This window comes from Mustela lutreola, chromosome 10 (genome assembly GCF_030435805.1).
Source record: "Mustela lutreola isolate mMusLut2 chromosome 10, mMusLut2.pri, whole genome shotgun sequence".
NCBI lineage: Eukaryota > Metazoa > Chordata > Mammalia > Carnivora > Mustelidae > Mustela > Mustela lutreola.
This window is the reverse complement of record NC_081299.1, coordinates 7,926,264-7,941,610: the sequence shown is the minus strand read 5'-3', so window position 1 is coordinate 7,941,610 and position 15,347 is coordinate 7,926,264. Positions and strand designations below refer to the sequence as shown.

Genomic DNA, 15,347 nt, shown 5'->3' with positions numbered 1-15,347 from the left:
ACGGGCAGGGTTTGCATTGTGCCTCCATCACTTATGAGCTGGATGACCCTGGGAAAACTTTAAATAAACTTTAAATAAAACGGGCAGGGTTTGCATTGTGCCTCCGTCACTTATGAGCTGGATGACCCTGGGAAAACTTTAAATAAACTTTAAATAAAACGGGCAGGGTTTGCATTGTGCCTCCGTCACTTATGAGCTGGATGACCCTGGGAAAACTTTAAATAAACTTTAAATAAAACTTTAAATAAACTTCCTGAGCCTCAGTTTCCTCTCTTCTGAAAAAGAGACCCTACTCATGGGGTAGGAAAAGAATGTCTTTTCTCTTTTAGAACAATGCCTAACACACAGTGATAGCTTTCTTACTACCATTCACTCAGTCGTTTAGCAAACACTTATGTAGAGGCTTCTATGTACAGAAGACAGCTGGATCTTAAAAGAACTTCCGAGTTACTGCCCTAGTTCCCTTCCACTCCTCCCTACCCTGAGGAGAACACACCCATTCCCACCACTCAGGGTCAGCAGGCGAGACAGAGCAGTGCACGCTCTCACCCATCGGGCAGCCCGGGAAAGTCTAGCCACTGGCAAGGACCTCCGTCAGGAGACGACTGGCACCTGAGCACCTGCTCGGTGGGCCCAGGCACTGTGCTCGGGCTGACTTAGGACTTAAGTAAGATAAGATGGTCTGTGCGCTCCAGTCCTGCCACCTACTGGGGGAGACCATGGCAGTCATGTGGACAAACTGATAGGGAACACACACACACACACACACACCCCCCATGCCAGGCCCTCCCTGTGAAACCCTCTGTGACCCTAATGCGGGCGCTGCCAAGGAAGGCTAGGGGAAGCAGGGAGGGATATGGTAGGCATGCCGGGGTGTGGGCTGTCTCCCGGGATGTACTAGCATCACGTACAGCCCCAGACCAATTTCCCTCAATGCCCAAATCCCAGTTGAGAGCATGTGATCAAGACCTTCGCTGCCCTCCTCAAGACCCTCCCGGAGCCCTCGGGGGTCCAGTGGGTCAGGGGCACCGAAGGGGTCCGTGCCTTGCAATGATCACCTTCCCCCACCATCTGCAAGCACTCCCGAAGAGCCAGGGCTCAGCCCTTATCACCTCTGCAGGCAGGGGGCCCGACTTGGTTTACACGGCCATTTGGCACCCTGGCTCGGTGACTCGCGGTGGGAGGGCTGCAGCGATCTGAAGGAGAGGACATCACAAATGTCAGCTGGCTGAGACCCGAGTGCCAGGTCCTTGCCAGAGGCACTGCTTCCACACCAGCCTGCACCGTCTGGAGCCCATAATGCGGGAGGCTGACAGTCCATTAGCAGCAGAGTGGTCCGCAGGGCTCGGAGGAAAGGAGCGGTCTGTCACCCACCTCACTTCAAGAGCAAAATCAACGCGCTGTGTGTGTGTGTGTGTGTGTGTGTGTGTGTGTCTCCACACACGCCCACGCATGTGTGTATACGTCTCTAAAAAGGGAACATTAATCACAGCTGTGCCTGTTAAAATAGGCACAGACAACAATCTGACATCACAGAGAGGAAATGGTGACATAGTTCTTGTCCTCTGTCCTCCCGACCCCCAGGGGCAGGTTTGAGAGACAATCCCAGAAAAACAGGACAGCTGTATCACAGGATTGGGAGACCCCTCAGGGCTTCGGGTCCTCCCCTCTCTGACATCTGGCTCTTTGCTTCAGTGTTTCTGACAAGCTATCCTTTCACTTGAATGCCTCTTGTCACAGGGAACTCACTGCCACTGCGGTTTCCAACATCCCCCTTGCCAATTCCTCTAGTGGCCAGAAAGTTCTTCTTGAGCTGAAAGCTTAGTCTTGAAGCCATATAACTTTTATGCATTGGTCCTAGGTTTGCCCTTTGAAGTCAAACACACACACACACACACACACACATACGCACACACACACACACCCTTTTCCCCCAGAATAGCCCTCTCCTGAGTCTCCTTGCCATGCTGACATGGTTTTAAGTGCCCTTACCAGTGTGCCTACTACTTTCTTGACAAGATCTGGTCTGTGAATCACATCTTCAAAACGCACTTCCCACCCTCAGAGACATAAAATCTTTGCTGCAGCTGTTACCACTGTGAAAACACACACACATGGCTACGGGGCACGGGCATGCACACACATGCGGGCACAGAAATAAAGTTCCTCTGACTGCCTTTTTATCCATTTCTTCTTTCATGTCATATTGTCAAAGGGCTTGCTGCTATCCAAGTACATCACATCCAAGTACATCATATCCAACATACATATGTTTGACCCATCCATTTTTCGAGAAAAATCTCAGAAACTAAGAAAGGAAGGGCGCTCAGAAAGGGACCCAGCCTCTCAGGTGTGATCCAACGACACAGGGATGGGCAGAATCTGCACCTTCCTTGTTCCGGACACGGGTCGCCTGTTAATTTGGCCTTGGATCACGTTAACCTTCATGGAAGTCAGAACTCGTTACTGACTCACATGGGCCTTTGGGCCAGATAACAGGCTCAGGCTTCGGCATGCTTGTCTGGATACAAGGAGTTAATGGCATGTGATGTCTTCTGTTGTCCCCCCCCCAGAAGAGGCCCACATCAAGCCCCCTCACCTCACCCCACCCCACCCCGGTGGACTTTGTGCAAAGGTCCTATGAGGGGTGGGAAGCAGCGTGATGCTTTGAATACGGGAGGTGAACGAGGCAGATTGTGGAGGGAACAGGTGCTTTCCTGAGATTAGGCCAAAATGGGGATTGGTGACAGGAAGGAGCGCCTTCCCACGTACTCTTCAGCAAGGAGGACCTGCTGTCAGGGGCATTTGAATCCTTCTAGAGCAATATCCAAGAAACAAGGGTGGGCTCCAGGGCCAAACCTGAGCATGAGCAGAAGGGAAGCAACCTCACAGATACTGAGAGAGCCAAGGCCTGGCCAACAGGCCTGACTCCTGCCCCCTCGGAGACCCAGGAATCCTGGGTGATCCCAGACGGAAGGGAGCAGGCCCAACAAGTGACTGAGCTTGACTTTCCAGCCACCCCACAGGACAAGAGAAAAAACCAGACTCAGAAATAAAGGCACGATATGGACTCCCAGGGTCATTGAAAAAATTCATACCCGCCACATCTGCTGTCACGCCATGGAGGACGTCCCCCTTCTGATGTCATGCAGTTGATCTGGGGGACCCAAGGATACTTATACTTATCCATGCTAAATCTCTCCTTTGACCCATCAAAGCAGCCTTTTGATTTACAAGGATCCTAATCATCAGCCATATTATAAGCTCTCCCTCTGAAGTTTACAAAACCTGTGTCTTGGACTAATTCTAGTTTTTGACAATAGGTGTTGGACCAGCCAGGTCAAGGGCAGAAGGCAGGCTCACACGGGCCGCTACAGGACTCCTTGCCCGTTGGCATGATACCCTGGCCAGCCCGCTCTCCCCCACAGCTTGTTCAGTCTCCCGGTCAGTTCCTCGGCTAGACTGCTATCCATTCTGCATCTCTCTGCTTTGCTCCTAAGGACATATTATCAAATGCCTCGCTGAAACCCAAATGTACTCCATCTACTACACATTCTCCGTCCATCAGCACAGGGACCCTATCAAGAAAAAAGAAAAATGAAAGTAGCCAAGGACACGGGGAGTGAGGTTACTCTGGCCTGGCTGGCTTTAAGCAGTCCCTCGGGTCTCTCCTAAAGGCTCATCAAGTCTGGTCAAACCTCCCCCTCCCCAGATTCATTGCCAAAGACCTGGTACCACACCCCCACCCCCACCGAATGTCCCAGCATTCCTGCGCTGGTCTGAGATTGACGAGTCCAAGTGCACAGTGAGACAAGAAGGAGGAAGAAAGCAAAGACGACTGATAAACACTGTTTTTATTCACAAGTCTAAAGAAGACCTTTGTTAAATCAGGAGATATAATACAAATGATGGTGGCCTGCATATAAAATCTGGCACTAAATTGGGCCTTTTAGAAACATTTATATATAAAAATATGCATTAAAATCTGTACTACAACACAGTGCAGAGGCTCACCGACACCTCCCGACGTTGAGTGCTTCCGAAGGAGGGTCTGGTCTGGGGATGCAGGGAACTCTGGTCCTAGAGTCGCAGGAGGGAGACTTGAGTGAGAATGGCCTGCTCTTAACAGGGGCCACAAGAGCCTGGCATTGAAGGCAGGACCCCCCTGAGCACAATGCCATGGGCCCGGTGTGAAAGAAAAATGGTGCTGGGAAGAATGGCTGGAGAGGAGGGCCATCCTTCCTACTCTTGCTACTGAGCTCTGACCACCGTTGGAGGATTCTGGAGCTCTGTAGACAAAACACTCTTAACGTTGGAGGAAGGCCTGCAATTTCCAAATATGTTTTTTCCAAGGAAACTGACCAATTCTAACTCCAGGAGCCAAATCATCATTAGCCTGATTTGAACGGGTAAGAACCAGTTCTTGTCTTATACGGTGGCTGAGACCATGAGATGCCACTCAGAAAGGCTATTATCACAACAGAAAAGTATAATGCTGATGGGCTCAATCTATTTCAGTCTTGGACCAAATACAACCGAGCCACTCTCGCCCAGAAATTGTACTTTGCGGGCAGTGAAGTGAGAGGCAGCTCCGATCAGCACTGGAATTCCCCCATTCGGGGAGCAAACGATCTTTGCACAAGGCAACGGAAGCCTTTGGGAGAAACGGGGTCAGTACTGCACGTCTGTCTTCAATGAGCGAGACACAGTGCCCTCCCTGGCAGGGCCCGCCATCTGGCTGAACAGGGTCAGGACTGTGTCTATCGGCTTATTCGTTCAGGGATGAGCAACATCCCTGGTCTGCTCAGCCTGTGGCTCGGTGGAAAATGACAACTGTCCCCAACTCAGCTGCTACACTGCTACCCAAATAGTGAGGCTCCATGGCTGGGAGATGTACAAATGGGAACCTGACAGAAATGGAGGGTGGGCACAAGGGAGCGGGAGGCAAGGTGATGGGTTGGGGGAGAAGCCCGCCCCGGGGGCTTTAAGGAGTACACGATCCCTAGGATTTCAGGGCTCCTCATAGTTAATGAAAGGGCTGGAGGGCTTCCTGTCATTCCAGTAGATTCTACAAAGGGAAAACAGCAGCCCTACCAGTTTCTGTCCAAAAGCAGAATGACTTTCTGAGCAGCCCCCAGGGTGGGGGTGGTTCCCTTCCCCAGCCCCCAGGGTCCTGACCGGCTGGCCGCAGGCTGATCTGCCACTTCTCCACTGGCCCATAAGGGAAGGGAGAGATGAGGGGCCAAAGGGTTCAAATCACGATGAGGCAAAAAGCCTGCACCACGGTAGGCTGTTAACGAGGGACTTTCCGAAGCAGTGTATTTCAGGCCCCGAGCGTTCAAGGTAAGACACAGATGCACCCCGGGTCACCAGGCCCTGGCACCGAATGCGGGCACATCCTGGGAGACCCAGCAACCAGGACGACACTTCCGGCGGGTGGTGGTGCGAGTGGGAGCCTCAGTGACTCTGGCTCTTCCAGGACCAGAGGCTACGCCAGCAGCTCCTGCACAGTCTCGGGGCCTTTTCATCGGCTTTAAAGTGACCTAACAGCACCCCCTAGTGGAAATCATCAATAAAACAAGGACCACGCACCCCGTTCACCTTCTCACACTAGTAGTGGTTTCAAGACTCACCATGAAACAGAGTGACACAAAAACAAAACTTTATCTTTAGAAAGAAAATAATAAAACAGATGGGCGTTCAGAAGGCAACTTCAGGCCCCTCACTGCAAACCACCTGCCCTCTTCAGATTCTCTGCCTTCCAGAGAAACATTCCGAGACCGGGGGGAAAGGGAGGGAGAGCGCCGGGTCCCCTTACAGTTTGGGCAGACTGCCCACGGGGGCCAGAATGATGCCGAAGACATAGAAGAGCCCCAGCAGGAGGTTGAGCTTGGCAGTCCTCTGGGGCAGTTTGTTGAAAGTCTGGCTTCGGAACTGTCTCTCCAGGGAGAAGGCCATGGGGATGGTGAGGAGGGGGAGGGCCAGGCTGATGCTGCAGTGCGTGGCCAGGATGCTGAAGATCAGGTAGGGCAGGAAGAGCAGCGTGTTGTAGAGCATGTAGGAGAGCGTGGGGCCGATGAGGATGGCCAGCGTGACGATGCCGGCCGCCCTGTCCGACTCCATGTCCCTGGTGTTGTTGGAATGGAGAATGGCCTCGGTGCTGAGGGCGAGGGGGATGGCGTAGACCAGTGGGAAGACCGCCAGGGACCCCACCTGGACGGCGTAGGCGAACATCACAGCCAGCGGGCCAAAAGTGATGAGGATGACGAGGTCTCCCAGAGCCACGTACTTGAATCCGATTCCTACAGCCAGAAAACCCAGAGAGCTGGTATGAGATCGAGGGCTGGAAACCGAGGGGCCGTTCATTGGCTGGGAGCGGTGAGTTCTCGGGTGGGAAGAACGGCCAGTCAGGGAGCTCCCTGCCCTCTGGTTTTGTATCCGGTGACACAGAGGGGCAGAGAACACTCGTCTGTCAGCACCCACTTAGGCTTCACAGTCAAGTTTTCCTCCCTACTGTCGCCAGCATAGCCTTGCAACAAAGAGCGGTGGGCGCCCACTGCACACGGGGTCTAACCAGAGAGCCCGTGAAGGCTCTGAGAGGCCTCACAATCTGGGTCTTTGGCTTCTTCCCTTCACCGACCCCTGCAAGACATGGCTTCTGTCGGTCAGTCCCTCACAGGAAACCCATCCCAGTCTCTTACTTTGCTGCCTCCTTCTTCCACAGCCTCTGCAGGGCTCTGGTCTGGAAAGCCCTGCTCGGTGAAACTTCAGGGCACCCAAACTCCACATAAAGAAACTTCCACCCACGTGACGAGTAACAGCTCAGATGACAAAGTTACAGCGCTGCTTCCCCTCTCTGGTTCCCTTGAATTACAACTAAATCAGCCCAAACTCCAACCCACCTCAAATACCATCTAAACCACTTCATTCCGACCTGCCCAGTTCTCTCCAAAGATGCCACACTCCATCGGATCTCACGCCATCCCTGAATTCTGAGTCCTCGTCACCCTATACGGGGAACACAGCGACACCCACTCTCAGGACCTCCCCGCCCTGGCCTTCCTCCGATCTCCACGGGCAGCCAGAGGGGGCCTTCGGAAACACTCATCGGACTGTGCCCCTCCCCCAACATACACCTGAAAACCCTCAGCACAGGTTGTCCTCGGATCTTTCACCTGCTTGCCTCTGGGGCTGCCCTGCCTCCCTCTGGCCTCACCTAGAGCTCCTCTCTGCCTCGCTCATATTTCTGTCAGTTCCTCGGGGCCTTCGGACACCCCACCCCACCTCTGCCTGGCTAACTCCTACTCACCCTTCAAGACGTTAAAGCCCATTCCTCCAGGCAGCCTTCCCTCATCCCCTGAGCCACATCCAGTCCCTTGCAATACACATGCTCCCAGGGGACCCAGATTTCCAGCTTTGTAAAATTCATCACACTTCTAATGACTTTGTCTCCATCTTTCCCTCAAACCTAAGTTCCAGAGAGCAGGGCCTTGGGTCTGGTTTGTTCACAGCTCGCTCCCCAGTGCGTGGCACCAAGGCTGAACCGAACACAGAGCTACAGTAACAAGCACCCAGAGTCTGGGGCCCAGGTGAAGAAGAACGTCTCACTCAGAGTGAGGCAGCACGGGGCGGCTGAGAGGTGGGCCCGGCACAGACCGCTACAGAAGTCTGGGAGACCTCCAGGTCTAACCAAGCTTCCAACTCATGGCCTCAGGATCAGGAGACAAAGAAAAGTACTGGGTCACCAACTGCACTTTAACCCGCCAGGGAACACGGTCTGGAGAGGATGGAAAGTGAGAGCAGCCAGAGAACGGGATTCGGCTCAAGATTCCCTTCACACGAGTAGCTGGGGTTCAGGTTCTTGTTTTTTTTCCAGCTTTATTGAAAGATAAGTGACACGCAACACTTGGCACGTTCATATACGGCATGATGACTACCACCAGATCGCAAAACTACCACCAGATCACATTCCGCACAATGACTACCACCTGATCACATACCACACGATGACTACCACCAGAGCATCAGTCCACGTCTCTGTTTAGTCGAGGTGCTTTGGTGCTCAAGTGCCCACCCTTGGTTCTTTAGAATGAAGCATCCCCAGGGAAGGGTCACAGCCACAGCCTCCGGAAGCCACCAACACTCGGAAGTCCTTCCGCACTCCCCAAGCAGCGTGGTGACAAACGATTTGGTTGTCTGAGGACACGCCCTCCAGGAGGAAGCTGCTCGAGCAGAACCCTGGCTCCCGCTATAACTTAGTAAACCGATGTCTCCTGCGGTACCTCACACATTGAGGGAACAACCCCCACCCAGGGAAGTGCCGGGCAGGGATACTCTCAGTGGGGAACTGGCAGGTTTCTCCTCCAGCTGCCCGTTCCTCTTTTGCCGATATTCCGAGCTCTCCCAGCAGACACCGGAGCTGTCACTACGGAAGAGAACACAAGAGCGCTCTTGCCTTGACATCTGGCTAGATTACCCATCTGGCTGGATCTCATAGATCAGCCGGCAAAAGATAATGTGAGCAAAACAAGGACACACCCCCACCCTGAGCAGGTCCTGCACAGAAACCAACCACAAGCCCACTGCAGGGCTGAGAAAGGTCTGGTAACCTCCTGGAAGTTATCTGACAGGAGAAAATGATAGAGCCCTCGGGGAGGAAAGCTGCTTCCAGAGTACGGCCCAGGGCTCACAGGCTCCACCTGCTTCAAAATGTGGCCCACCTCTCCTTCCGGGCATTCCCACCCCTCCCAACACCACTTTCCAAATGAGCCAACACAGTGAAGGCCTGGGCAAGCTCTCAGCACAGCAGGCAGCATGAATTCATTAAAATATAAACCAGAATGTTGGCAAGGCCACGGAGCGCTTATACGTTGCTGGTGGGAACACAGAACTAGTACGACCACTTCAGAAAACACGCTGGCAGCTTCCCATCAAGTTAAAACATTCATCGACCCTCTGACCCAGCGCTTCCACTCCCAGCTTCCGCCCCCAAATGATGAAAACAAATACCCACAGAAAGACTTCGCCGGGAGTGTTCAGGCATAATAGACAAAATACGGAAACAATCCAAATGTCGCCGGACAGGAGAAAGGATAAGCAAATTGTGGTTCTGTCCGCACAGTGGATCCTATTCAGCAATAAAAAGGGACCACTGATGCCCGTCACGATGCGATGAGATCTCAAACTACCATGCGGAGCGAAGAAACCGGGCACAGGAATTCAAATGGAACGGCTCCATTTCCGTAACATTCCAGACCAGACAAAACAATCTTTGTGAAAGAGACCAAACAGGGTGGCCTCTGGATAGGGGCAGGGAGAGTGGGAATTCACGGGAAAGGAAGCTGTGATGGAAATGTGAGGGTGACGGAAACTTTCTGTATCGGGACAAGGTGTGGGCTTTACGACTGTGTGCCTCTGCTGCAATTGATCAGACTCTAACACTTCTGTGCATTTCACCATAGCCAATTCTATCAATAAAGGTCAACGTTTAACCCATAAATCACGTTATGCCAGGACTCTGCTTGATGCATTTCAGTGTCTCCCCATTTGTTCGTTCAATGAATATTAAATAGTAACCACATGCCAGGCCGTGTTCTGGGCACCCTGGCTTCGGCAAAGAATGGAGACCCAAATCCCTAACCCCAGGGAGCTTCTAGTCTACGTGGGAAGACAATGAGCGAAGTCAGTACTTTAGACGGTGCATTAGAAGTAGTCTGTGCTACGAAGGAAAATAAAGCAGAAAAGAGCAACAGGGAAAGTATTGTGGGGGAAAACTCAGCGTGTGTGCGTGTGTGTGTGTGCACGTGCGCAATTTTATTTTATTTTCAACTGCTGCAAAAAAACTTTATTGTTTTGTAATTTTAAATAGGATATAAAGCAAGGCCTCACAAAACAGCTTGCAATTGAGCAAATCGGTGGAGGAGGTTAGAAAGTGAATAAGGCAGAGAGGAGGAAGGGCTTTCCAAGCCAAAGAAAAACATCTACAAAGGACCTGGGACAGCAGCATGCCCTGACCGTTCCAGGAACAGCCAGGAGGGCAGCGTGGCTGGCAACAAACTGTGTTTGCCTTCAAAATATATGCAGGGGGCGCCTGGATGGCTCAGTGGGTTAAATGCTCTTCCTTTGGCTCAGCTCATGATCTCAGGGTCCTAGGATCGAGCCCCGCATCAGGCTCTCTGCTCAGCGGGGAGCCTGCTTCCTCCTCTCTCTCTCTGCCTGCCTCTCTGCCGACTTGTGATCTCTGTCTGTCGAATAAATAAATAAAATATTTTATATATATATATTCCGAATCTGACACCCTCTTCTCTTCTCTACCACCAGCACCCTGATGCAGGCCGCCGCACTTCTCCCGCCGGGATCGTCCGCAGCCTCCTCGTCCTCCTGCTTCAGTCCTTGCCCACCCTCCTTTATCCATTCTTTGAAAACCTTACGACCCACTTGATCTTTGTGCTTCTCTGCCCTTCCCCCACACACTTTCCTTGCTTTACCTCCTTGTATTTACTCTCTCTCTCTCACTCACATAATGGACTCACGATGTTCCTCAATTTTTTGACGATGTTCCTCAATTTTTTGAGGAACACTCCTGCCTTAAGGCCTTTGGCAACTACCACTCTGAGATTTCAAACACCCTTCCTCTAGATACATGCTTAGCCGACCTCCTTCTATCTTTGCTTATATTACCTTTGTGAGGAGGCCTACCTTGATCAAACTGCTTCAAACAGCTAGGTCCTCCTTCCTTGCTCTAGTTATTTCATTTATGAAGATGTTATTCATTTGTCAGAGAGAGAGCACAAGCAGGCAGAGTGGCAGGGAGAGGCAGAGAGACAAACAGACTTCCCGCAGAGCAAGGAGCCCAATGCCGAACTCGATCCCAGGACCTTAGGATCATGACCTGAGCCGAAAGCAGCCTCTTAACCGACTGAGCCACCCAGGCGTCCCCTTGCTCTTTTATTTTTTCGTTATAAGCACTAATCACGTTTTCATATACTATCATCAGGGTCCCAAATCATCTGGGCTTAGCAGGAACTCTCCTGATTTCCACACCTAAAGTCCAGCGTCCTGGGAGCCGTCTTAAGTCCTGAGCACACCAGGACATTGGTGATCCTGAATAGAATTTACTAGTTTGACTTTCTATCTCTCCTCAAGATCTATAAAATAACTCCCCCAAGAGCCCCTGCTCAGGATCTGTGACTGTTGGGTTCACACAGAACAGTGCCTGGCATATAACAGGTGCTCAATAAGTAGGCCTGGACCACCTGTCCATCACTACCTTAATAAGCTTGTTGCAAGCAGTCACACAGCAAACTTGCTGAAAGTAATCAGCTGTGTGATGTTGAGCTCTTCAAATGTAATTCCACTGGAATTCGAAACAGTGGTGTTATAGGATATGACCACAAAAAGAAACTAGATGGAAACATTCCCATATATGTGATTCCCATATATGGACTAACATCCATAAACCAAGCCAGAATCTTCCCAGCTCACTAGGGTTCTCCAAAAATCCACATGACCCACACATTGTAGATTTCACGTAAATGGCCTAACTCAAAAAAGAGCCTTTGACACCTCTTCTCCAGCCCTCTAACTCCTATGCGAAGCACAAGTTTCTAGTACATGCAGCCAGGAAACAGGCCAAGTCTTACCTCCTGTGTAGAGAAAGGAGCCAGACAGGCCTCCAAAGTAGATGAGAGCCAAGTGCTCCAGTTTCAAAGGAGACAGGTAGTAGAGACAAGCGGCACAGACACAGCCCAAAGTGTAGAGGAAGACTCCAAACCGGACAACATCCTGGGGCTCCAAGATTCGGTCCACCAGGGTCCTGTCATCACTCTTTTTGTGGTCAATGCCCTTGGAAAAGTCATAGTAAGTGTTGACCAGATTGCCAGCCCCATGCACGGCCAGCACAGCCACGGCACAACCCACCAGCAGCCTGGGATCCAGGACGCCGTGGGATCTGTAGGCTAGGGCACTGCCCAGGGCCACCGGCGTGAGGGAAGCACTGAAGCTCCAGGGCCGCAGGGCCAGCACGTAGGAAGCGCACTTCTGCCTCCAGGAGCGTTGGGGAAGCCTGTCCTCCTCCGGGCAGTCGTTCCCCAGCAGGTCCCTGTCCCCGGACTTGGCCGTCTCTCCCGCCTGTATGTTAATCTCCCCTGGGACCTGGGAGGCCGCCATGGAAGCTACACGTGGCTGAAGTCAAAGTTAATAGTGAACACCCGCGAACAGCCGCGGGGCGGGGCGGCCAGACCTGACCTTCCTTCGGTTCCGCCCCGGGGCCGGGCTGGGGAGGCGGCGGGCCCCGGGGGTAGAGACCGTGCGGACCTGGCAGCCCGCGAGGCCCGGCGGCACCGCCCAGACCTGCTGTCAGCCGGGCGAAGCCTGTCTCTCGACCTCGCTAAGACCCGGGCTAGAGCCCGAGGACGAGCTGCGGCCACCAGCCCCGAGGTACTGGGGCCGCCATCTTGTGCGCCCGCCTCCGGAGGCCCGCCCGGAAACAGGGGCCGACGCGCCGACCGGACCGAGGCGGGGGCGGGGCCTGGGGCTTGGGGGCGGGCTTGGGGGCGGGGGGCGGGGCTGACGGAAACTCCGCGGTCCACCCTTTCGCTCAAGGAGTATCCGAGCCCGGCAGCTGCCCTCAGACCCGCGGCATCACTTAATACCACAAGGACGACCCCGATTGCGTGTCGCTTTACGACTTACCTAGAGCTTCCACTCAACAAAATAGGACTCATTCATTTTTTTCATTCAACAAGCGTTTACTGAGCACCTACTATATCGTATGCAGCAGTGAAAAAATGGACACGAATCAGGGAGCACATTGAGGACGATGAGAAAGGTATGATTACCTCCCACTTTTTTAAATGGGAAACGAAGCTCTGAAATAGAAAATGAAGTTCAAGAAATTATTAGCTCCAGTAATAATCACAACAGCAATAGTTCCCCTCTTTTATTGTGCAATTACCATTTGCCGTATACTGGCCTGCCTGCGTCTTTATCCACAGTCTAAGGTTACTACTCACCTACTCACAGCCCTCCTTCCCACTCTACCACGTGGCCAGCTCCGTGTCTTCATTGCCTGCCTTCTGGAAGCTTATGGTCCATATCTGTAGTTTGTTTCGGCTGGAGGGAGCCAAGTGTTAAATTTTTAGGAATTTTCTGAGCTGGTCATTAAGCACAGCCATTATTAAAAATTAAATTATACAAATTTATGAGATAAATTATATTACAAACAAAGGTAACAAAACTCATTACTTTTACTATTTCACAAAACTCATTACTTTTACTATTTCACTCCATTTTACCATTTATGTGCTTCAGATTGTTAACGTCTGTGGAAATACGATATGCTCATCTCTTCCCAGCTTTCCCTTCAGGGACATCCGTCCGTAGCTTGAAATCTGCCATAGTGGGAGTATTTATACAACACGGATCAGCAGATGCTTGTTAATTGTTTTGTTGATCATCTGGACTTAAGAAGTGACAGGGATAAGTGAACAATGCAGATTAAACTTAAAAGTGTGTCAGCTCTGTAGCTCTTATGTTGTGAATAGCAGTGGACATGAAAGAAAATATCAACCAACATCCATATCAGAACTACATCTGTCAGTTGCAGCCTAGAGAGGCTATGCAATATCCGCTCGCCCCCAAGCATACTGTTAGACTCGATTTGCCGTATGGAATTTGCAATAAAAAGCATGTGCACTTTATTATTATTTATAAGTGATATGCTATACCTCATTTACATGGTGAAAGTTACAGTACACGTATATGTACCTGGGACAGACTACATAATTTTGGTGCCAAGTGCAAAATAAAAACGTTCAGCCCCTTGTTTAAAAGTCATTAAGAATTTCAAGACAGAGCAATACGGCCTCAGACAGCCATGAAGCCAGCCCCGTACCTACACACAGGCCCCCTCTCTTGTTGACTAGCTTTTCTGCCACCCAGCACATTCTCGTGAGCTGGCCAGACCCAAGTGTCCTATGCTGCCAAACTGGACAAGAGGAAGAAGCAGATGTTTCAAAATCCTGGCTCCACGACTCATCAATTCTATGATCCGATCCCTCTCTATGTCTGTTTACTCAAGTATGAAGTGGAAACACGACAACCTGTCTCACAGAAGTGTTCAGGCATAAGTGATAGCATTTATCGACTGTCCACATGTGTCACAGAGTGTTTTAGGTCCTTAATGTGTATTAGCATTTAACCCCACAACACTGCCTATAGAGGTAAGCACATTATAATCTCTTCAGTTTTATGATAAAGAAATAGGTACAAAGAGATTAAGTCCTGGTCGTATAGCTAGTAAGTGTTGGAGCAAAGTTTCAGATTCAGTTACACTCCAATTTGCTTTTAACTGCTACCTGATAATATCCACCAAAATGCCTGATATTGTAAGTGCTCAATAAATATTCTCTATTATTTAACATAAGAAAGTTCTTTGTAAACTGAAAAGAGACCTATAAATGCATTGATTACTATTGCTACAAAAACATCTTTGATCATTAATTAGAAAACGGGGCCTGGGGCAACAGGGTGGCTCAGTCAGGTAAGTGTCTGCTGTCAGCTCAGGTCATGATCCTAGGGTCTTGGAACTGAGCCCAGCATTGGGCTCCCTGCTCTGCTTCTCCCTCTCTCTCTGTCTGCCGCTCCCCTTACTCGTGCAACTCCCCTCTGTCAAATAAATAAATAAAATTTTTAAAAAAGAGGGGTGCCTGGGTGGCTCAGTGGGTTAAAGCCTCTGCCTTTGGCTCAGGTCATGATCCCAGGGTCCTGCGATCAAGCCCCACATCAGGCTCCCTGCTCAATGGGGAGCCTGCTTCCCTTCCTCTCTCTGCCTGCCTCTCTGCCTACTTGTCATTTCTGTCAAATAAATAAAATCTTTAAAATAAAGAAAAGAAAAGAAAACAGGGTCTTATATCTCAGGGTGATAAAAATATTATATATTGCCTGTGGAAATGAAAATCAGTATCTCCTTTATAGAGATCAAGTTGATGTTGTCCATCAACTACATATGCATTTATCCTGACCCTGTATTTCCATTTCTGAATGTTTATTTGGTGTAGCTGCCAGGGGAAAATATTACATATGTACAAAGACATTCACTGCTACATCATTAATGACAGCAAGAATTTGGAAACAACACAAGTGTCCATCAACAGAGGACTGGAAAAATAAATTATGGTACATCCATGTGATGGGATTCTATGCAGCTATAACAACAACAAAAGAATAAGCTAACTTTCTATATATTAAGAAATATCTCCAAGATCTACTAAAAATTTTTAAAAGATTTTATTTATTTATTCATTTTAGAAAGACAGAATGTGTGGGGGGGGGGGAGTAGAGGGAGA

At 50.6% G+C, this 15,347-nt stretch overlaps 1 protein-coding gene across 1 annotated transcript; it reads right to left on the bottom strand.

Moving 5' to 3' along the window:
• Positions 1-3,836: 3,836 nt before the first annotated feature.
• UBIAD1 (UbiA prenyltransferase domain containing 1) lies at positions 3,837-12,496 on the bottom strand. Its single transcript, XM_059136942.1, has 2 exons — positions 11,643-12,496; positions 3,837-6,302 (listed from the first exon to the last, which is right to left on the bottom strand). Exons 1-2 carry the CDS (start codon positions 12,166-12,168, stop codon positions 5,815-5,817), a joined length of 1,014 nt encoding a protein of 337 aa, XP_058992925.1. The 5' UTR covers positions 12,169-12,496; the 3' UTR covers positions 3,837-5,814.
• Positions 12,497-15,347: the final 2,851 nt, after the last annotated feature.

Bases quoted from the DNA above. Each gene is read 5' to 3' on its own strand.
- UBIAD1 (XM_059136942.1), bottom strand. From the start codon at position 12,168: ATGGCGGCCTCCCAGGTCCCAGGGGAGATTAACATACAGGCGGGAGAG. The intron at 6,303-11,642 runs GTAAGACTTGGC...TTCTGGCTGTAG, and splicing joins CTCCTTTCTCTACACAGGAG to GAATCGGATTCAAGTACGTG.